The 24,439-nt window shown below is 37.1% G+C and overlaps 1 protein-coding gene across 18 annotated transcripts in view; it reads right to left on the bottom strand.

The window, feature by feature from the left end:
- Positions 1–24,439, bottom strand: part of LOC127431471 (connector enhancer of kinase suppressor of ras 2-like) — a 128,614-nt gene that overhangs the window by 7,491 nt on the left and 96,684 nt on the right. For 10 of the 18 annotated variants that reach the window (XM_051681883.1, XM_051681885.1, XM_051681896.1 and 7 more), the window contains 7 exons: positions 20,124–20,332; positions 15,033–15,081; positions 13,349–13,524; positions 12,556–12,629; positions 11,829–11,968; positions 7,948–8,051; positions 3,709–4,228 (listed from right to left, as the gene is read on the bottom strand). In XM_051681883.1, coding sequence (XP_051537843.1) covers positions 3,709–4,228; positions 7,948–8,051; positions 11,829–11,968; positions 12,556–12,629; positions 13,349–13,524; positions 15,033–15,081; positions 20,124–20,332 — 1,272 coding nt within the window. The remainder of the gene's footprint in view (positions 1–3,708; positions 4,229–7,947; positions 8,052–11,828; positions 11,969–12,555; positions 12,630–13,348; positions 13,525–15,032; positions 15,082–20,123; positions 20,333–24,439) is intronic. The other 8 variants (XM_051681886.1, XM_051681900.1, XM_051681898.1 and 5 more) reach the window with 3 other exon arrangements.

Raw genomic sequence — 24,439 nt, 5'->3', positions numbered from 1 at the left:
ATCAGTGAGATGGGGTTAGACGAAAAGTAATATGGGTAAGATAAACAGAGTTGTAAGCGAACAGCAAATGGGCAACTTCCTGTGGGTAGAAGAGAGAAGTGTGTCTAACTTGACAGCATGACATCAGATCAAACAGAAAAAAAGGACAGAATATCTTATTCTGATAAGAGACTGTAAAGCATACCGCTCATTCACTGCTAACTGCTGTACATGGTTAAAGCAATAAGCCTGGAGAGCCAGAGCGTTACAATTATTCAAGGGTTAAGGTGTGCTCCTAGGCACGACATAAAGCGGCAACAGCATTTTGATAAAAGACACCAATATCCAAATAGATTTGCATTTCCTAAATCAAATACAAGTACCAAAGAATGGTGGTAAAGTTTTAGGTAAGCTTATGTTTTAAGTTTGGTTCTGGTTTAATGAAATGCCACATCACAGCCATTTTACTGATGTCGTGAAACTGAGCATCATTTCATTTTCAGTTGGCTGTGCACAGAAATCAACACAATGAAAACAGTCAATGTGCAAAGGGATAAATAAATTAAATGGATAGATATATTCAAGGAAAACAAGACCAATCACAATTCAGTATGCAAACTGAATGCAAGAAATAATACAAATGGGAATCAAGTATGCAAATATTATGATGATGTCATCACTGCTGATTAGATTTTGAATGCCAACTATTCTATTAATGTTAGTCAATGAGAGATTTTAAAAATGTAATCTTATTAAGAACACAAACGAAGATTGTTAGAAGAAAATCTCAGCTCTGTTGGTCCACATAATGCAAGTGAACGGTGAACAAATCTTTGAAGCTTCAAAAAGCACATAAAGGCAGCAAAAAAGTAATCCATAAGACTCCAGAGGTTTAATCCATGTCTACTGAAGCGATCTAATTGATTTTGGGTGAAAACAGACCAAAATGTATCTCCTTTTTCACTGTACATCTTGCCATTGCAGTCTCTAGGCACAATCATGATTTAAAGTTCAATTATACCTCCTAGTGCTTGATGCATACAAGCGCTAGATTGCGCTAGGAAGCGTAATCGAGCTTGAAATCATGATCGCCAAGCAGATATGGATGTCAAGATTTAAGGTGGAAAGGTTTTCACATTTTGGTCTGTTCTCACCCAAAACCGATTAGATTGCTTCAGAAGACATTTATTAAACCACACAAGTCTTATGGATTACTTTTATGCTGCCTTTTTGTGCTTGTTGGGGCTTCAAAGTTTTTGTCATCATTCACTTGCATTGTATGGACCTACAAAGCTGAGATATTCTTCTAAAAATCTTTGTTTGTATTCTGCAGAAGAAAGAAAGAGAATTTTCATTTTAGGGTGAACTATTCCTTTAAGAACCAGAATGTTTAAGGAATAACAACACAGTGCAGACTTGTAAACACTATAATGAATATTTACATTTTGGAATAATGATAAGCAGAATCAGGGAATGAAAACGTCCTAAGGAACGAAAACGAAAACCGAAAATGAACAAAAATCTTTGCAGAACGTAACCGAAAATTGGGAACAAAGTCCCTTTCACATTATTTATTAGTTGGTAACCAGTTAATAATAAATGGTTTATTACAGTACATTTTCAGAATTACACCACTTCCCGTTGCCCCAAAAATGCTCTCTTTTTAGTTGACCATGATAACCATTTGCTTTGATTCTGATGGAAACTGCAGCATCACACATTTCCTTGCCTTAATGCACATTGTGGATGTAGCCTTCTGTGACATGCTGAAGACCTTATAGACAACTATATATAATTATTAAAAAGTACATTTCTCAGTTGTTTCCAAGTCTTCACTGAATTATTGTTAGATATAATGCATTAATACAGATTTGATGCTGCCGGGTTCTGACCAAGAAGTAGATCTGTAATTAAAACAAATAATTAAAATAAAATAAAATATTCAATAATTATTACGTTTAAAATAAAATAATTCAGACCGGATAAGATGACGTTTAGTCCAAAAGCGCGCAAGCAGTGTGCATGCATGCAGGAGAAAGTTTGGCACTTAATTGATTTTAGATAGCCAGATGTATTTTTGAAATACTTTAAATATTTTTGGGGATATTTTGTATATTAAGAGTACATTTATTGAAAAGACATTATTTATATAGGCTACTGTATACTTTGCTTGTCATGATTCCTATGCTGATAATTCCCCCACATGGGGAAAAAATGACTTGCTTATTATCACTTATTTTGTTTGAGGCAAGTCCCTTATTTTGAGCGTGTTTTTTCAGACCAGGTCCCTTTACTTCCTTAAAAGATCTGGTAACACTGCAACTGGTACATCACCCACCCTTAGCACAGAGTACTGTAATTTAAAAAAAGGAAGAACTTTAACCTTCAGAACCAGTTACCAAAAAGAAAAGCATTTCGTTTTTAATATCTTAGAAGAATAAACAATTATCCATCAAATAATGTAATTCATTAGCCTAATTGAAGGCTGTTTATTGTTGCCAAGCAACGTTGCAACTTGGCGCAATAATATAGAATTCAACTGATGTGCAATTTCAAAATGACTTTGAATGCGGCTCATCCAATAAGATTCTAGAGTTGGACTTATTCATTTTTAAATTATGGTTAAAAAATGATGAAAACTGTGGTTATGCTGTATTATTTCCTCCAGCTTACAACAAACATAACAATAACTTTATTTGTATGAAACTTGCCTTACTCTTATGGGATTCTCTGTTTTTAGTTATACCTGTCCAGAGACTATAGCTGATAGTCTTTACAAAAATGTATATTAATATGCACTGTTCTTGTAAATCAAACACAAGTGAGGTAATGTAAAGTAGGTCAGGAGTGACAGAACCCCACCTGTGCTTTAGGTTTAAAATGAGATTCATGTAATAGAGCATGCAGCTATTTCTGGAAGAAAATGCCTGCATGTGTATGCGTGTTTGTGTGTGTGTGTGTGTGTGCGTGCACGTGTATGATAGAAAGTGAGTGGACAGATCTCAGTGGGGGACCTAACAGCACAGCTAAAAAAATCCTGCAGCTCAGACACTGTTTATGCTTCCTACAGCATCAACACAAAAAATAACAAGTAAAGAGAGAGAGAGAGATACAGAGGGTATGAAAACACAAGAAGATATACAGACAGAAAAATAAATAAAATAATCTTCTGTGTCTGTATCTGACAAAATGGTATTCCTGCAAAGCTTTATTCCCTGCACTTGTCCCTCTGTGAGAGTGCTGCTCTTAACCATTTAATATTGAGGCTCATTGAATAATTTCACATATGCATTTAAATAACTCTGCTCTGCCTATAGATTTAATAATGTTTAAAACATTTTTATTAAAATCTAATATAGTTGCCTGATTTGAGCTGATCATGTCTGTAGAACCATTTATTTCCTCTCAAGCATGACCACACATTGCAAAGTAAAAAAAACAAGGTTTGATCCAGCAGAATTTGTTTTGTTGCATCCATTGTTTGTAATTTAATTACAATGCATTTGCAGTGGTATCACAATAGATGTTACTGAAAGTACAAAATGTTACTTGAATAAGAATAATACTTATATGTTCAATTAACTTTAAAGTGGAATTGGTTTGCGAACTTGGTCAGTGGTTGTGTAAAACCTAGTGCTTAAAAATTTTAATTACAATGTTATTACATTGTCATTACCAAATTATTAGAAATGTATGTCTAAATATATAAATTAAGCACTGTGGACCCACCATTATTAATGCAGTGACTGCGGCTGAGTTCCCTGCGGCTGGGGTCCCGCTGTTCTGCCATGCTAGCTGAGGGCGTGAGGAGGGCTTGCAGGCTGCTGTCCCGTGGCAGGGTGAAGCTGCGAGGTTTCCCGACCACGTTAGCAGGGTCTCGGTGCCTCACCCCCTCAACCATGGGGAAGGGACCATAATGGTCCTGCATCAGTGTACGCTGAGCAGGCAGAGTTGACTGGCGAAGGTATTCCGGAGACAGACCTGCCCCCGGCTCGCAGAACACGGCGTCCTCTAGGGGCAGGGTTTGTAGGTAGTGGAGGCCTGAGCTGGTCAGGGGAGTCTCAATCAGGTCCTGCCACGAGCGCCGCTGGCTTGCGGACTTCCGAGCAGGAGAACCCCCTCCGCTGCTACTGCCCCCTTGTGGTTCGGAGCGGTACTCCTCGTGAGAGGACCGAGACTGTGAGGTTTCAGTGGACGAGAGGCGGCTGTGCTTCGGTTCCAGGTAAGGACTGGCACAACTTACTTGGTTCTGTGTGAGAGAGAAAAAAAATGATATAAAGGAAGAGAGTGAACAAAAGGTCAGTTAGGGTCCACCCAGGAGCATCCCTTGTTTCTAAAATATCCTCGATTACAATTCAGGCTGTTTTTGCACAGTGCCACTCTCATTCTCCATGTCTTGCCTTTAAGCAAAAAGGCAAGAATAAAGTGTGCTAATGAACAGACTCAAAGAATAGACCAGGCCCCAGATTACCCTCTCTCCTTACTGAGACAGGCAGATGAATAATGAAGAAGAGAGAGAGAGAGAGCTCTTGTTTCTGTGAAAAGTGCAGAATATAGAAAAATGGAGGGATATGGGACGGAGGAGTGAATAAAGAACCTGAAGCTGTGCGGTACAATTAGTGTGAATTGCTTTTTCTGCTTTCACAGAATTGGCAACATTTAAAAATAACAAGTTTGGATGGATGGACGGATGGATGGATGGACAGATAGAAAAGGAAGAAAGACAGATAGAAAAGGGAAGAAAAACAGTCTGTTTCCTACAAGGGAGATTTCAACCTTTTTTTAATGGGCTCCTTCTCTGTAATCTTGTGAAAAACAAGCAAACCACTCTGGAGGTCTTCAGGTTAATGTCAATCTCCCCTCTAATTTGTTTTTCTCTGGGAACAAAGTGTGCCTGTGTGTGCATAAGTGTAGGACGAATGTGTGTGTGTGTGTGTGTGTGTGTGTGTGTGTGTGTGTGTGTGTGTGTGTGTGGAAATGAAAAGAAACTAAACTAAAGAAAAGAAAATCATTTAAATTATATGTCTTTGTTTGCTTTTAAATAAAGCCATGCAACTGTGTTTGGCCCCTGGCTGACCTGCCCATCAGCACTGCACCGAAGAACACACACAAAACATGGTCACTGCTAACCAAAGCCACCCACACACAGACAGACACAAACAGACTACAATTAAACCACACACATTCAGAAATGCACAAACACCAGATCTTAATTGGAGAGACACACACACACGGGGATACAAGGAAGACACACTATATAAGAATTAGCTACTTTCATCTCAGCAGGGGTGTGAAAGCTTTAAGAATTCATGCCTGTTGTTTTTCCTGTCTTTACATTTCATTCAACTTGAGCCCCTTTCACACAGAGATCCTGGGATGAATCCCGGAAAAGTTGTTCTGGAACTGTTTTGGGAGTGCAAGATTTTGTTAATTTACACTGCCTGAGCTTTCCCGTAATCTGAGATTGCACTAACATCCCGGAAAAAATCCTATAGAAACAAAAGTGATATCACGGTGTGACGTCTAATGTACAATGTCTTGAGTTCACTGATAACCGCGTCTTTTCTCTCGAGAAGCCCGCTCTTTCATCCTCTTCTAAACAAATAAATCACAGTACCACTAAACTGATGGTTAATTTCATCTTTTGCACAGATGGCTAGTAGCACCTTAGTCCCTGTATGAGATTTTCATGATACATTTGATTGATTTTATTCCGGCATTTAGGCCTAATTTCATAAATAGCTCATGAGATAATTTTTGTATTGTTCTACCTACTGAACTGCCTCCCAAAGACAATACAGTTTGAAAGTGAAAACGGAAAAAAAAAAGCAAAAAAAAAAAAAAAAAAAAAAGCAAGCATGGTGTCAAGGTGCATTGCAATAATATTAAATAATAGAAAAATAATATTTAAAAAAAATATATAATAATAATTTTCCCTGCAACAGTTAAGTTGTGCATTCGATTCAGTAATTGCTTTTGTAAATTAAGTTTGCTTCTAAACGTCAAATGACATCTTTTCGATCATGATTTCTACAAGTTATACAATTTAAAATAAAAGCTATATTTGGGAGAAAAACACAAATGTATTATTTGGGACCTAATGTGTTGGGAAATAGATATAAATAAATTCTCTTTATCATTATGTTCTTGCCCTTTTTAGGGTTAATAAAATAAATGGATGAACAAACAGGTGGCCTGTCGTAATGCTGCCAGCGCTACCTAAAAATGTATACTGAGTCATTACAAATCTTTAAAAGTGTACTGTATCTGGTTGTGTTTCATACGTACAGTAAGGTGGTCTATAATTTATTAGCTGTATTTTCACTTACATGTATCTTCGCAAATTCTGTGGGATGATGCTCACAGAAATTGTACTTCGAGTTTGGCGTGTTCCCTGCATGACACGGCACTTTTTTCGTCACAATTTACAAACTGGGTAACCATCATCAACATTTTACCCAAATCATTCCTACATCGCAGACTTCAACTGCACTATATACGAGGGGGAATTAAAGTTCAGGCTCCGACATTCGGTATGCTGCACTCTGAATGAGAAATTAGGTTTGTGATGCTGTAAATGTAGCAGATTGTTTCTTAACTGAACTGATATTTACAATATGGAAACGATAATTCCTTTACTTGTATATAAAAAAAATACAAAATCTGAAAAAAAATCCTGACTTTATATAGCCCACATAATGCCGTGAATGAGAAAATGGCAACAGTATGAAAGCTGTATATTTTTTAAACCGCGGTACAAGTGAAACTGTTGATTATTCTGCATACAAACTTTCTCGCGTGATAAACACGTCATCACTACGACACACACCCTTCATGGTATCGGCTCTGCTTTTGTTCACACAGACACGTTCCGGGATAGGTCCCGGCAATGTAACTAGGGTCTGATCCCAGGAACAAATTTTTTGGCATTCCGGCTCTGGCTTGCTTTCACGCAGAAGGCTCCCAGGATCAGTGCTAAGTGTGAATGAGGTTTTGGAAAGTTGGAAATTACAACTCCCAATTTAGAAAAATGCAACAGAATGCTTTGACATCAGACATTTAACTTGGAAACTTGTGCCGAAATCTACAACCCCTCACCCAAACTAAAACGGCAAAAATTATGTAATGCAAAGATTTTTTATTTATTTATTGTTTTTATTAAATCAGCATAAATTAAAGGCAGTACAACAAATGCTACAATGATGTATAATAATATATAATAAACCTCATTTAAAAACATGAGCAGAACAAATGTCTGTGTAAAGGTTTCATAATCCATTGTCATAAATTGTATTCAATTCAATGCAACAATTCACACAAGAATGGTTTTACAAAAATTGTAGGGACATTTGTTATGCTTGTCTTTCATGAATGAGGACCATTATTTTATTTTTTTTGGCAATATAGTACTGAGAATTTGTTTGGGGGAGGGTGGGGTGCTTAATTGTCATGAAAATAATGTAACAATGAAAACAATCTGAATTGTCCTAGGCTACATTTTCTTTATGCAAAACATAATTTCTTTTCTTTTCTTTTTTTATTTTGGGGTGAAAAATAAATAAAAAAGTGAAAAAAAAACAGTAGAAACAAAGACCCACACATATACTTTTCGAGAGCACAGAGTGAATAGTACAGTGACTCACAAAGATCAAGAGATACGGAGAAAGAGAGACATGAGGCGAAGGACTCAGTCTGGTAGCATATCTACAGTGGCCTCTGTACCAGAGAAAGGTGGTCTGACTCATTCACACACACACACACACACACACAGACACACACACACACACACACACACACACACACACATTTAGTGATGTAGTAAGGCCAGGTCTGGGGTACAGCACTTCAAAACAGCTCTTTTACCAATGCCAAATGTCAGGCATTATAAAGCAGTGCCACTGTGTGGGATTACACACTGAGAGAGCCGTGCATGTGTGTGTTAGTGTGGTGGTTAGCATGTTGACTCACTGATGGTGGCCGTGGATATGTGTCATAAGGGGGTGGGGGGCTGTCCTGCTTGGGCGTAGAGGGCGTCTCATTGTCTTCGTGATCACTCTCACTCCAGTAATCTGCTGAAAGAAAGAGAAAGAGAGAGTGTGAGAGAGGGGCATGCAGGGAGTCATTAGCTTGTTGAGAAACATTTCCATAAAGTAAACAATAATTATATTAAAGCCTCTGAGATCATGTGAGGCATACAGGCATATAAAGGTTTTCCCAAGAGGTCACCCAGTAAAATGTGTGGATCTTGTCCAAGAGAAACAGTGGACACACACTTACACACACACACAATGGGTTCTGCCACTGGTCGATGTTTTGCACCAACTGTGGATCACATAACTTCAGTTGCACTCTCTCTATACATTGTGACAGTAGAAGGAGAATTCCTCTGTCCCCAAACTGCGTCCCATTAAACTGTTTACATACTGTCACGTTTTGCAGGCAGAACAGGAGATGATGACGTAGATAGGTTCCTATCCAAGTTCAGTTTTATCAGAGTAAATGCAAAAACAAACTACAAATCAAAACAAGGAACAGGAATATAACGATAACTAAACTAGACTGACACAGACTTCAACTAAGATGTAACAAACTAAGCAGCAAACAGGAAACACGTGACTAAGACAACCAATGACAAAACTAACGTAACAAGATAACAAGACTACTAAAACATGAACCAATGACAAAACAGCACTGATAACAAGTTAATAAGACAATAAACCAATGAGAGCAAAACACATGAAACAAGGGGGTCACATGACAAGGAAGTCCAAGTGAACAGGAAGCAGTGAACTAAACTTCAAAATAAAAAGCAAGAACTAAATAGTGCAATACGGTAAACTAGATAAACCCACATAGTTTTACATAAACATAAACAGACATAACGTTACCCATACAAGCCAAAATTATTGCAACTACAGTAGTCAACTAACACATGCAGGCAGACAGTGTGAATGGAAGTGACGGATGGGGTCCAGACAGTGATGAAAGGAAGTGACTGACTGAGAGCGTTGTGGAGGAGTATGTAAGCTTGTGCGATCAGCATCAGACTCTGCCAGCATTCAGACTCATCATCAGTAAAAACAAAGCTAGTGAATTAAACACAATCTCTGTCCCCATCTCTCTGCTGGGCCCTTAATTTGTCTCCGTGAGTGTCTGAGAGGTAATGAGGTTTGTCTATGAATTTGTGAACCATGTCCATTGATATGTGTTTATTCTCATTGGTTGTTAGGAGAGAGCGCCTGATGCTCTAAGATTTTATAAGGAAGAGGAAGAGATGGAGTAGAAGAAAAGAGTAAGATAAAGAGAGAAGAATGTAGAGAGCATCATAAGATCTGTTTATTAATTAGAAACTTGATCTGAGCTGAGATGAATTCTGATCAACCAATTGTGTTGAACCCCTTAAGAACAAACCAGTTATCTCATTAGATGAAAACACACTGTCAAAATCTCACTTTCTGCCAGGTTCTTCCATCTGTGGGCAATTCTAAGACATATCCTAACTTCCCAAGAGGACTCAAACATGTTTGGGCATGGAAACTGAGCATATTTGTTGGGTGGGTCCACACACAAATAACAGTTAATCTGAACATGCATAAAAACTCAATAGAATTTAGTCAGTATGCAAGATTATAATTAGTGCATCCCAAATCATAATATGCTGAAAATTGTTTGCAAAAGGTGGAATACTACTCCTGGTAGATTTTTTATGTGTATCCATGCATGCTTTTTCAGCTAATACTGCCCACAAGTACTTGCACAATGGAAGGGAAGGAGTTTGTGACCATTCTTGTTAGATATTTCATTTGTAGAAAAACTTCAATTTAAACTTAGTTAACCCTTTAAGCTCTGATGGTGTTTTTAAATATTTCCTGTTTAAGTGGCATACCCACAATTAAAGGCTTATAACTCGGCAAAAACAAGGTGGGTCAAGTGCTTGGTATCATTTTAAAGAAAACTTATTTTTTTAATGATATAGATTATGATACACTCTGAGACTCTCAGCCTAAGAAACATAAAAAACTTTTTTTTCTGATTTGACATTATATATCTCAGGGTGTAAATAAGGTAGTTCCAAAAAACTGCTTTTGTTTTGTTCCCAGTCATGTCACCTGTAACTGAGTACAATTTTGTGTTGATAGGACAAAGCAATCAAAAGTTATAGCATAACAAATATAATTTATCCTAGTGTCCAAAACCGTCTCCAAGTGTCGAAAAGCATATCCAAACAAATAAAACATTGTTAATTTTACATAAGAACTAATTACACAACAACCACTAAAGGTATGCTCTCTCTCTCCGAAGCATACAGGCATGAATAATGAGATCTCATTCAGTTCATTCTGTGTCATTTGAGCCATCACTGAATCTTTGTCATGTACTTGCGGCCATCTCTTGGTAGCCATATGTAATTAGAGTGAACGATCCTCTCTGCCCGTATTTGGATGACTTTAACCTCTTTAGCTTTCCATGACGTTGGACAACATACTACATCATTTCCGATGAAGTCATCTGATCCAGGAAAGCTGACGTGTTTTTAGCCGGATAGCACATTATGTGCTGTGTGCACATTGTGCTTTGTGTGGATTATGTAATGATTTATGCATCCCATTATGCTGTGTGTGGGCTAATTTGAAAGATAATCACCTCCTCTAAAGTAATTGTATGATATTTATGTTCAGTTTATTTTTTGTGAAGTTATTAGCAAAAACATGGCATATAAGCAACACCTGTTTACATGTAACATGTATATCAAAGACATATACTTAGCTATTTATTGCTATATTTTTGTCTGTGAGTAAAACAAATAGGCTGGTTGACATATGACACATGGCTATTTGATCAGTTTGATGTTTTTACCGATTACAATAAAATGTGCAGTGCAAAATTATTAATAAATTATGAAAAACTGTAAAAAATGAAAAAAAAAAATGTTTTTCTTTTGTCAGCAAATTTCAAAGCACTTATTTAGTTTTGGTCATAATGCCTACATGCATTGTAAAGTAAAGCTTCTAAGCTTTAAAACGATACATATTTTGTGTTGGTCAAGACTGTAGTTATTCATATTTTGATATTTTAATATATGATATTATTAATATTTAATCATATTTTTCTCGATGGGCCTGCCAGCGAGAGCTTAAAGGGTTAGTTCACCCAAAAATGAAAGTTCTCTCATGATTTACTTAACTTTAAGCCATCCCAGATGTGCATGACTTTCCTTGTGAACGCGCCATTGCGCTTACATCACTGATGCATCGACTGCAGGCAGGAAGCGATTTTTTAAAGTTAATAAAGTTTTAATTATCAATTTATTTTTTACACAAACCTATCGATTTTCTTCTATAGACATTAATTGATTGACTGGAGTCATGTGGATTACTTTTATGCTGCCGAAATATGCCTTTTAGACTGTCAAACAGCCAGCAGCCTGATGGCACCTATTTACTTGCATTGTATGGACAAACAGAGCTGAAATCTGCTTATAAAAATCTTCACTTCGGTTCTGCTGAAAAAGGAAATTCAAACACATCTGGGATGGCTTAAAGGTAAGTTAATCATGAGAGGATTTTCATTTTTGGGTGAACTAACCCTTTAAAGTGTAAACTATTCATTATTTTTAAGATAATTCATTTAGCTAGATGCTGAGGTATCAAAGAACAATTTCAGGACAGTTTTATCACAAATGCAGGGATAGTGTCTTTCCACATACTCAAAAGTACAGTATGTACTTTTCCTATTAATACTGAAGTATAGAGTTTTTATACCTTTAATGTGTAGTAAGTGTGTGAAATTGGGCCATGTCTATTCTGAACTTTTTTTTGCCTCTCCCACTAAGTGTTGTTTCTTCTCACCCTGTTCCTGACGGATCCTCTCTCTTTCTGTGTAGCCGGCGGCTGCCATGTTGAGGCGACTTAACCACCTGTTCATATCGTCCACACTGTCCGCAGCGAAGTAGAAGCTCTTGATTTTGGGATGGCATGCTTTAAATGCACTGTGAAGAGAGTAAAAAAAAAAAAAAAAAAAAAAAGTAAAAATTCCTCTGGTTTCACATTTACAGTGGCCCCAAAATAGTTTTTCGAATGTCGTCATGTTTGATTGCCAACTATCAAATCAAGTGGCATTTATTTTAACTTTTTAAGCAAAATATTTACAAAAGACGCTTGTTAGACCTTTAATTACAAAATAATATATGTACTGTTTAAAATTAAGATTAAAACTTTTTTGGACACATTCTGGTTGTCAAATATATGTGGAACTTGTCCATAGTTAATGTGATGAACTACACCTATGGTTACTCTGGTAGGATACCTGAACTTAAGTGGAACTGACTTCATACATCCACTAAAAATGACACTGGCACCAGCTGGTTAAAAGTAATGACCAAGAAAACTAATGCATAAAGCATTCTAAATTGTAAATTTTATGTGTGGTTTAAATGTTCAAATACTTATTTTGGCCACTGTGTTACTGCATGCAAAGGTACAAACCAGCACTCTCGACACACACACACACACACACACACACACACACACACACACACACACACACACACAACATATGTGTTTTAAAGGTACTCACTACTTCTTGCGACATTCACTAGCTCTGTCGATCTTGAACTCTGGAAGGCTAACAAATCCTTCAGCCTTTTCATCCTAAATGATGAAGAGAAAAAAGAAAGAAAGAAAGAATAAGCATGTCACGACACTTTACCCCACTTACACACAACTGTAGTGTCATTACATTCTCATTAGTAGTTACACCTCCTCATTCCTTCCCTCCCTTCTCTTTTTTTTCGTTTTCTCGGTTCCATTTTTCTTCTCACATTAAATTGTAGCAGTGCCACTAAAGCCTGCTGACAGGAACTTCACATAAATAAATAAAAAGCATAAATAGTTGCGGCTCTCGGTAAGCCTGCCTGTGTTTACAAAACCAACACAGTAGAAGATCATCAATTATACTAGAACCAGACTATGTTGCAAGTGTCTCAATGGACCAAAACCCAGCCGAGAGGAACCCTCCCTCCCACTTCTTCCTCTGAATCCCCAGAACGGCAGCCAAATGCAGCGGCCCTGGTCGTGATAAAAAAAAGAAGACGTGGAGGGTAATTAATCAAAAGCAAGGGAGAGCGAGAGTTAACGAGAACGAGAGAGGAAAGAGTGTTCGGAGGAGTTCCTTATCTTCATTACAGCAACGCTGTGCGCAGAACACTGTTTTGTTGGGGTAGACCAGCATTAATCTTATTTCCACACAAGAGGGTAAAGCCAGCACCAATTAAAGTCACATCTCTAGATCAATGCAATTTCTGCTGTGCTGTTGGATACGAGAAACAACAAAGAAACTGTATTGGCCAAACATACACTTGCTCACTCACCTCCTCATTCATGTACCAGTATAAGCAGGCATCCTTTAGAACAAACCAGTACTTCTTCCATTTCTGGGAGAAATAGCTCTTTGCGTCCTTCTTCTTCCACAGCCAGCCCTCACAGTCTCCACGGCCCAAGTCCTTACAGGAGATCCTTCGCTTACTGATGGAGGACAGTGGAGCTGCTGGATGCCAAAAAAGTGGACATTATGTGTTAATAATTGTCATTACATAGCTCTCTGGAATAGTTCAATCTGATTTGTTAATTGCAGCATTCTGTGGTTCAACATTTTTCGAAACCCATTTCCAACATATGGTAGTGCTACACTGTAAGCCCTAATAAGTTAGCAGAACTCTAACAAAATTTAGGCAATCAGTTACAACACATTTTTAAGTTAATTAACTCCCAATTTTAAGTTAATAGATCTGTAAGATTTTTATTTTGTGCTACGCATGCATGTTAATTGCTCTTGACTCGAAATACTGAGTAAGCCAACTCAAACATTTTAATGGTACCTAACTTTAAACTGAACTCTTTGGCTGAACTTAAAGTTACCATGTAAGCTCATGTTAAACAACTATACCTAAAAAACAAGTATCCCCTTTACATTCATCTTGCACAAAGACATTATATAACACTTAATTTTAACGTTTCAGTTCAATTTAAGTTCCTGTAAATTTAAAGAGGCAAGTTCAAAACAATAAATCAATTCAGGTTACATAAAAAGTGTAAGTTTAATGAACTCAAAAGAAAGAGAAAGTTCTTAATACTCATCTAGGTTAATTTATTTGAACTAATTTGTATGACTGAATTTTTCCCTACTAAAAACAATTATTTTTTTTGAGCATTAGGGTTTACAGTGTAGTTTTGTATCTTTTCATCACACTGCAGTGTCTTTCTTCTCACATGATAACATTATTTAAAAATGTGTAAAAAGTAGCATCATGTAAAATAAGATGTTATTATAGCAAAATAAACATCTTCAGAGTATTTTGCAATAGTGACCAACTGACTTGACTGTACATCATCCCTTATAAAATGGACAGTTCCAACTCTGATTTTCATTGGACAAGCTCTGTCCAAAGTCATTGTAGAATAGCCAATACATGCACACATGTGAGCACATATCAGCTGAATCCTATATTAATGTGATAGGTTGCAATGCTTGGCAACCTTAAACAACCTCCACTTTGCACCATTCAACACCCATTACTTGAGTTGAAACTATTTGTAATACATAGCATGGCTTATTTTTTTATTCAATTTTAAATGCAAATGAGTGAATGAACACACAGTCTTAGACTAATTTGAAATGGGAAACTTTCCTATATTATACTGAGATGGCTATTAAGGGAGTACACTGAACTATCATTAGACTGCAATTTTCATGGTTCCTGAATGAAAAATCTGAGTTAATCTGTGTGCTGTGTACTTTATGGTGGAAATGCAATGTACTTTCATAATGGTGTTGCAACTTTGGAGGCCTTTCCACTGTTAAATCTAAGGAATGCAAAAAGCAACTTCTAAAAAGTGTCAGAATGCATTTTAAGTAAGAAATTGTTATTTTAACTTCTAGGTGTCTTTTAGGTTTATGTTGGTGACCTATTTTTTGTCTTTGAGTGAAAATATGCAGGCAGTAAACGCATAAAGATACTGTTACCAAACATGAGAATAAGAAAGAAAATTAATCACCTTTATTCTTCTTCTTGGTCTTGGATAGCAGAGAGGATCCCTGAAATGTCTGTAAAGCATAAGACACAACATGTCAGCTTTTGAGTTTATATGAATATCAGTCAGATTGGACCAGCACTGCAATGAGAATAGAATAGAATCATTATTTAGAGCCACACAACTTTAAGACAATGTAATGATAGAATTACAGGGACAATCCTTTTATGGAAATTCCACATATATAATTTTCCTATATCACAGCAATATCTGTCCTGAGATATCACACCTTTCTCTGTGACAGTCCTAACTTTATTTTTACCAGCTAAACAATCAGAAACTATCTGTTTGTGAATCATTTTGCACATTCAGATTTGCTGACAAATCGTTGGAAGCAACTTCTGATTACCAACACTGAGCCTTAACCACTACACTACCACCCTGCAATATCTCCCCTGTTAGAGGCCACAGCTTTTCTTCAGTAATTACATAGTCTACTATAAACTAATTCTCAGAAACCAACTCTTAAGATAATAGCCTGCTGTTAAGCAAGCTACAGCATTTCATGTCTCTTGTGCCTTGAAATCAGTTGCAGTGTTGCACAGCTGAGTGGTCCCTATTAAGGTTTGGCCATATTTTGGAGTGGCTTAATTTCAGACTTACAGGCAGGTTGCTATTGCCCCAAATAAGTCTGGATATTTGAACAAAATTAAGACATTATATCCATTATGGATGCATAGAGACAACCATAAAGACAGACTATAAGAAATCCAGGAAAATCAAGAGGCAGAGAATTAGGAAAAATTAGGCATAGCTGGAAATAAACTTGCATAAGAGGGAGTTATGGAGTGAGAAATGGAAGAAAATATAGGAGGAGGAAGTGAAATGAGGCAAAAATGTCTAGACCATGTCATCGGTCAACACGTCCCATTCTCCCATGTGGAACCACATGGAGGAAATGTGTAAGCAAAACAATCTCTGAGCATCAATCCATCATACGACAAATTAAAATCAGAGGTGACACTAGAGCAGATGAAGGAGTGAGAGACCAAAAAAACGCCTGAGAGAAGGAAGGCATGAAGAGGGATAGAGAGAAAATACAATTTCTAGCATCCTTGGCCCGTGTGTTTATGAAGCAGTATGTCTTCGATGTGCACGCCCAGACTGAGTACACATTTATGATCCGAGCCCTGTGGCAATTCTCCTCTGTGCAGAAACTTCCTATGAGCTTGGGCATTAAATTAGAGCTAAACATGTGTTGCCATGCATCTATTAGCAACAGTATCACTGACCGAAGGAAAACGCAAACTAACACCAAGCTAATCAATTTATTGTTCTGTACCTCAGGATGCAATCTACCCTGCAGCCTAAGAGCAATAGTTGAATTTTAAAGTACATTCTGGACACATTTTCCGTTTTAATGAAAGTAAATGGGGACTGGATCTGTCAAGTTCCAAAACAGCTATAAAAACACACACACACACACACACACACACACACACACACACACACACACCATAATAGTAGTCCATACGACTCCTGTGCTTAATTCCAAGTCTTTTGTAGTCATACGATAACATTGTGTGAGGAACAGCCTGAAATTAACAGTGTCATTTTTTACTGAAAATCTTCCCCGACACAGTAGCTTTCAAATCAAATATGGTGCCATGTCAATGTCAATAACAACTGGTCAAGAGACATACAAAAACCAATGGTGTTTGGCATTAATGGCATCAACAAAAGTACTCCATATGACTTCTGTAGTCCATTTCAGAGCTTTGGCATAGGGCAAGATCAGTTGACAACTTACACTTTGGTCCGATCCTAACACAATGCTATCGTATGGCTTCAAAAGACTTTGAATAACGTGTTTGAGTCATATGGAATAATTGTATGACTCTTTTTTATTTTTATTTTGGAGCGTGACAGATCCAGTCCCCTTTCACTTTTATTACATGGAAAAATTATTTACTCAACATTAGTGTGAGTAAATAATGACATAATTTTCATATTTGGGCAAACTGTTCCATTAAAAATGCTGTTCAAGTGGCCCGTATTTGTAGCAGAATGGAAGTGATTCCCCTGCATTTCACCTCATCACACATCAATGTCAACAAGACAAAGCGCAGTGGGAATTGCCTCCCTGATGGTGTGATTCGCAATCGCTGTGTGAATTGGAGTGAGTTGTGATAAACACTTAGACACAGCAAGACAAACTTCCCCAAGGATTCTACACCTAGACATGAATATAGCAACTTGGCACAATATAGAATGGCAGGACATATGAACTTATAGCAAAGAGACAAAACAGCCATACTGTACTATAAAATGATGACTCAATGTACAAGGGTAAAGATTAAGTACAAGGCACATGGTTCAAGAGAGGAATCAAGTAGGGCACCTCTGAAAATGTAGGGGGTAGTAGTGAAGGGTAACTCCTACAGTGATTGGTAAGTCTTACAAGACCTTAGGGAATCTCAAACATTCTGCAACTGAAGAAGCCACTTTGATGTTAAACAGAAAAGTGCACCCAGATACTCCTTTACTAGAATTCTACAAGACATCAAGATGAGATCTGCATCAATGGTCCAAAGATCTTCAAAAATGCATGACTTTTGCCTCAGGAGTCATTATCCTCAGAGAAATATGGCAATATGAAAAGACTACGAACCATCTGAGTAAACAAGGTGGCTACATCTCAGGACGTGGCATGGACATAAATGTGCACTTTTACTTTACCTGCATCTCTTGTTATTACTGTATAGCTCTCCATTCAGCGTAGCACTTTCTTTCTATCTTTTATATATAGTATGTCCCTTGCTTTTTGAGCCACTGTTTCCTAATTTCTTTCTATTTTGTCCACTGCTTTATCCATCTCTTGTTCTTACACCATGTTTTCTTCTGAAATGGCTCTGTCTATCCATTCTCATCCTTGTTGCACCAAATCAGGACCAGCCAGCATAAACCAGCCTGAAACCAACCACTGGTTTCTCTTTTTCTCTGTCTCTGATGTGGGTAATACAAATTGCTCCAGGTCTCTTGGCATCATTAAAGAAGTGAATTACTTCTCTGAACTATTGTTCTCCAATCACATTACTCTTGGAGGAAGCATGCTGGGACCATCAGGCAACAGCTTAATGCCACATGGCGACAGGCTCTGGGTTCACAAGACATATGATGCAGACGTCTTCTGCTGTGACAGCTGACATATGCTGGCATATGCTTTCCATGATTGCCACAAAGCATGTGCATTTATCACTTTTGTAAAGGTGTTTTCAAATTAAACCTGTAGGTAATTGTCACTTTTGATAGCTTTCTGTCTCAAGGGGTCTGTTTCTGACTGTGGTTTTCTTATAATGGGAATTGATGAAGTCAGGGAGGTTGCACAAATATTGTATCCGGCACTGGGCTATGTTTAAAGTGTTGTGACAGGCTATGCTTTTGTGTGTGTGTCCAGTGGTCAGAGTGCATGAGCATTCTCCTTGAGAGTGAGGTCAGGGTGCTGGCACTGATTAAGGAAACTTAATTTCAGACTGCAACGTAGGCAATAAAGCTCCACTGTCAACAACAGCAACTGATGCATCTCCAGACCACATACCAACAGAACTTTTCTTACCACTTCTTGTCTCCTCACGTCTTTTCTCTTGGTCTGATCTCACCACTTCTCGTCTCCTCTCTTATCTTATCTTCTCTTCTCATCTCACTCACCACTTCTTGTTTCGTCACATCTTGTCTCTTCTCATCTCACCACTTCTTGTCTCATATTGTCTTGTCTTTTCTCATCTCATCTCATCTCTTCTCTTTTCTCTTCGACATCTACAGGGAGGGCAATAGCAAGACTGCTAGATTGCTGAAACCAGCACTATGATTCTGGTACTGGTCCAATACCACGTTGATGGAGTGGTCAGCAGAGTTCTCGAGCACACCCATGCCTCCCCCCACTCCCAGCAAATCAAATGAGGCAGGACACCGTGGTGAAGTGTCTACAAACAGAAGCTGCAGGTGAGATACACTGTGAAAGTCACCCTTATGCAAGACTGTGACACCCCAGCTGGGACCTTAGAGTGGCATCACATTATATGTTTCTATATTTAGACTTGAGAGAAAGAACCAAACCAACACAATCCCTTCTGATGCAGTTGGTGTGCATCAGGATTTTAAGCATATTTCAAAATATTAACATGAAGAAAGCACATGGCTGAGTCCTGGATCAATCACAGCACTGTAAAAACACTCATGCATGCAGCTGCATATGTTTCAGATGGAGCTTAGCCAATCACGACACTCCATGCCCTATGACAGATGATACTATGACAGAGCCCCACCCACCCCTGCAGAACCACCATCTGCATACTCAGCCTCCAAATGCACACTGTGACACACCACAGCAAGTCACTTTTTCCCAAAACTATTAGTTTTACCTGAATATCTATTTTAATATTTCTTGTTTTTGCTTGTGTGGGTATGGTTATGGCTTTGTGTGTACAGGTTTGACGAAACTTGTGAGGACCACATTTTTGAATATATACTAACAAATATAGTGAACATTTGAAATGGTCCTTACTTATTGAAAGGCTCATAGATCAGCCAAATCATGTTTTGCTTTAAAAATACTGATATTAACAGTTTGTTATGAGAGCTAGTGTTAGCGGTAGGGTTAGGGTATAGTAAATATCATTACCTTCATTTAAAAACCATTGCATCTTTGAGATCTTTGTGTGTGTTGTGTGTGAGCGATTATGAAGTAAGAACATCCGCTGCAGCCTTCCCTCCTAAATACAGCCAGATACAGCCAGATCTCACATCCACTCTTAATAACTTCACACACAGGAAGTCCAGTCTCACTGAGTAAGCCCACAAACCACAATCAAGTAATTTTCATGAGATCAGACTACAAAATTACATGAATGCTCTATCAAACAGCTGCAAATAGGGAATCGTTGGAAAATAGTCTGAGATTGCTCATATGGCATTTAATTATTCAGCTAAATCTATTTTTTAATAAAAAAATATGACTAAAAAATATAATTTTACATTCCAAATTCGTTATAGGTTTCTGTCAATTTCCCATGATGGCCACACAGTGAACTGACTTGCCTTTAAAGGACAACTCACATGGTAAAGAGAGCTGGAGTCTGGATTTGGTGTGTTCATGGATTCTTGACGGAGTACCTCCATTTGGAGGGTGGGGAGGAGAGCGTAGTGGGTGGGGCTTCCACTCTTTTCGCTCTTTTTCTTGCCTCGTTTCCCAGTGTCTCTCTTCATGCTCCGAGCTGCCATATCCGCAGCCTTCTCCTCACTTATGTACCGCAACAGAGAGTTTTCTGTGACAAGGAGAAAGAGGAAAAATGAAAAAACATTTTCAAAATGATTTGTCATGTAGCAGGCACTTTTATTACAAAGCAACGTAAACTTACTACAAGTGTTATTATTATCTCAGGAGTAATGTTGGGTTAAGCGTCTTGCTCAAGGGCAAAATGGTGATAGTTAATGTATCACCATATGCTGAGTTTAAGCCTGCAATTTTTCAGTTACCAGATAACATTTTAACCATTAAGCTACACCATCCCTCATGCAGTGAAGATGTTTTTTCTAAAAAATTACCATTATGCACAGTTTTTCAGCCATAAACAAACTTGTAAATGGTCTAATGGTTGGCATTTGTTGAGCATTTCAGTAAAACTATATTCTTATGTAGCCAATCCTTTCCTAACAGTATTAAATTGTTTCTCACTCTAGTCACTGCAGTGTCAAATCCCTAAATGGTCTGGCATCAGTATTCCTATCAATCAACCAAACCAAACCCCTCTCATAATACTCAAACCTCAAATCACAATGATTAATTCCATTTAAAGAGGCCTATCATTAGCACTATTTAAGCCTGTACACTCTTCCCAAATCAGTCGAAACCAATCAAACCTCTATAGGCTTATTCTTGTCTAATGGGCATAACAAGCTGATTGGTCACAGCCATATTAAAGAGCCAAAAGAACAGGCTCCCAGTAGCCCTGATTTGTGCTTGCCTATTCATTGAGGAACCACCACAGCCATTGTTGGGCTTCCCTGCTCCCACGCCCAAGTCCACCGTTGCCCGGCAGCAGCCAATGGGACATGAAACACTCATGAGAGCTCCTGTGAGTCTCCATGGCAACATCATGCTTCCAGAAGAAGTTCCCTCTTGTTCCCCTTGCTTTCCTTCTCACTGATGGTTAAGTTAAAGCAGTGGTAGGTTTATATTTTTACATGTCTAGCTAGACTGGTTATACAACTTTGTAGAGTCACAATAAATCATAATTTGGATAAAACCCTAAACCTAACCCTCACACTTTGTAATAAGGGTAAATTAATAATCATGATTTGATACCAGAATTAATACTTCAGAATTGATTAATGATGAGTAAAGGAACGGACTAATCAAAACTAATGAAGAACTAACCTTAATTATGACTGGAGTCATATGGATTCATGCTTGAATAATGGCCACCCTTAATTTCCATTAACATATTGGAATGAACTCAATCAAACAGGCTTTATAAGAAATAATGTAAAGTACTTCAACCTTGAATTAAACAGAAAGTGAATTGAGTGGTAGGCTGAGTATGAAGTGAAAGGGACAGAGAATCAAACAAAATGGGTTGAGATCAAATTATTGGTGGTAGTTATTGGTGTTTTTCTACATTTTATAAAATCCTGAGCCATCCAAATTTATAGAAATATTTAAATTATGACAATATTAAATTATGTACATTTAATTAAAGGTTGAAGTACTTCAAATTTTTTCTTATAAAGCTTGCATTAACTATCAAACATGTATGTAATTAAGGTGGTCGTTATTCATGCATGAATCCATATGACTCCAGCTGTAGTTGAGGTTAGCTCTTCATTAGTTCCTGATTAGTCCTTAACTCATAATTAATAAGTAAATATTAATTCAGGTATTAATTCACGACTATTAATGTACCTTTATTATAATGTTACTATCATTTCTACTATATTCTACTATTTCTACTATAATTGTATTAATTGTAAGTTCATGAGTTATTACAATTAATTTACCTTCTGCATTAAACTCATTAAAACGGACAAGAAGTGAATGCATCTTAAGAAACCAGTTGCAATATGCAGACAAATCCATCAATAACAATGTTGGTTTATGTTTCTTCAAACCAATTTTGGGGAGTCATAAATAAATGTAGTGATGCTACTAATCTAACTTAATTTTTTAGAAGCGTGACCACAGCTCAGGTGTTTTCACCAGTTATTTTCCAGCAACAAGCTAGCAGTTTAGCATGACAAAATGCAACTTGCAATTATTTTTGGTCATATTGTTTTGCACATGCAGCTTTTACAGCAGAACAAACTGAGGTTGTAAACATGCTTGTCGAAAATGTCCACTTTTTCTCTCATATCTGATTCAAGTCAGATTCCTTTTAGTGAATCGGTTCGTTTGTTGGTTCATCTCAATGCACCAGTTCAAAAAATATAATTCACTGATTTATTTCTAAACGTGTGCAGGCATCTACACCACTTTTTAAAGTTTTTGTAGAGATATACATTTTAATTACAAAAATATCACAATTTATTATAATGTTTATATAAATGCTGATATTGGTCACTGTGTTATGAGTTGTACAAATTATGATATGGTATGTTTTATGGTATAAGTTTTATTGGTGATATTTAGTGTACATTTTGGGGACATTGTGCATTCTTATGTATCTTTTAGAGATGTCTACTGTTCTATGTTGTCTGTTTGTTTGTCTTATTGTCAAAATGGCCTCATTAGAAACTCATTGAAACAAAATTTCCCAACAGGTATAAATAAAGACTACTACTACTACAAAAAAGGTTTATTTGTGGTATTTAGTTGTGGTATAAATAAATCTGTTCAAATGCTGTTTAATACTGTTTACCTAATTGAGATCCTCATTGTTTTAAGCCAGATAAATACTGCTCTGATAGCAAAATAATAAATACATTAATAATATATTAAGATGGGTTTATTAAAGAAGATATATAGTTTCAGTATTGTTAGTTGCTGCTTTTTAGTAACTTATAGAATATAGAGTAACTTTTTTTCAGAAGGGTAGCTTTACTAAATCACAGTCAACTTCAATTAACTTTTTTCAACTATGAGCAATTAGCAGCTTGACGAGCTACAGCTTTAAAATAGCTTCCCCAACACTGCTTCAAACTTTGTGGAAAGAAATGTCTCAAAACTGACATTTTGAATGCAAAGCATGCATTTCAGAGATTGCCTTTGGTAGGACGACTGTAAAAAAAAATTCACCATTACTGGGAATAATGAATCACCCAGAGTCCCAAGCAAAAACGACAAGCTCGTTTTTGTGTGGGTAACCTTAGTACATCTTTATCCTTACTGACCCTCCTTCAGATCTCTCACTCTCTCATTCTATCACATTCTTTTCCAACATCACTCTATCCCTGCTCTCACAATCTCCTTCGAGTGCCTCTTTCTTTTTTAATCATCCTTCTTCCTCTAAACACCATCTGGCAGACTTATCACCTGCATTTTCACCCGGAGTTTTTAAGGAAAAGAGAGAGTTAGAGAAAGAGAGGGCATAAGAGAGCTATCAAGATGCTAATCTCTACACAATACAGAGAAACAGAGCTGCTTAACAGGATCAAATAGCAGCTAGGAGACACAGCCAGGTGATCAGAGCATCCACCCCCTCACTCAAACACATAAACACATATAAAAGACACACAAATGGCACAAAGGAAAGAGAAGACCACCGAAAGAAAACAAACACTTTAGCGTGGGAAAGCAGTAAGACACGACATGAGTGAGTCAAAACAAAGGCTACTGCCCACATAATAACCACATAGCAAATGATGAGGAAGACTTTGACATAATGATAAGGAAGTGATGAAGATGTCTATGGGACTGACTGATGTCAAAACCTCAAAACAACTAAAAAATAATTAAAGTTAATCTGAATCACCATTCGCAACCCATTTTACTTCTGTAATGTGATGCATTTACAAGTAAACAAGAAAAAACGTAGGACAGGACTTGATTTTATCCACCAGAAATTGATTGGATTCTGAGATTTTTATTGGAATATCAATGTAATATAAATATAAATATAAATGTTCATAATTTAGAATTTTCATTTTTGGGTTAACTATTTCTTTAATGCATGGTCTTGGTTTTAGAGAAGTTTGTTCACAGTGGCTCGTGTGTTTATGTGAGAACTTTTCACTGTGATTTTCACCGAAAAATTACTTAAATTACAGGTTGTTTCTTACCAAAAACTATCATATGCCTTCAGAAATTTGGATTATTTGGATGAGTCAAATTGACTATTTTAATGAGCCTTCTGGCTACTTTTTTAAGCTTTAAAGTAAGGCACTACATTCCTTTAAGAAAGTAAATATTCAGATTTCTTGTTGAATTTAAAATTAAA

This window comes from Myxocyprinus asiaticus, chromosome 41 (genome assembly GCF_019703515.2).
Source record: "Myxocyprinus asiaticus isolate MX2 ecotype Aquarium Trade chromosome 41, UBuf_Myxa_2, whole genome shotgun sequence".
Classification (NCBI taxonomy): domain Eukaryota; kingdom Metazoa; phylum Chordata; class Actinopteri; order Cypriniformes; family Catostomidae; genus Myxocyprinus; species Myxocyprinus asiaticus.
The sequence above is the reverse complement of the archived record's forward strand: the minus strand, read 5'-3'. Positions and strand labels throughout refer to the sequence as shown.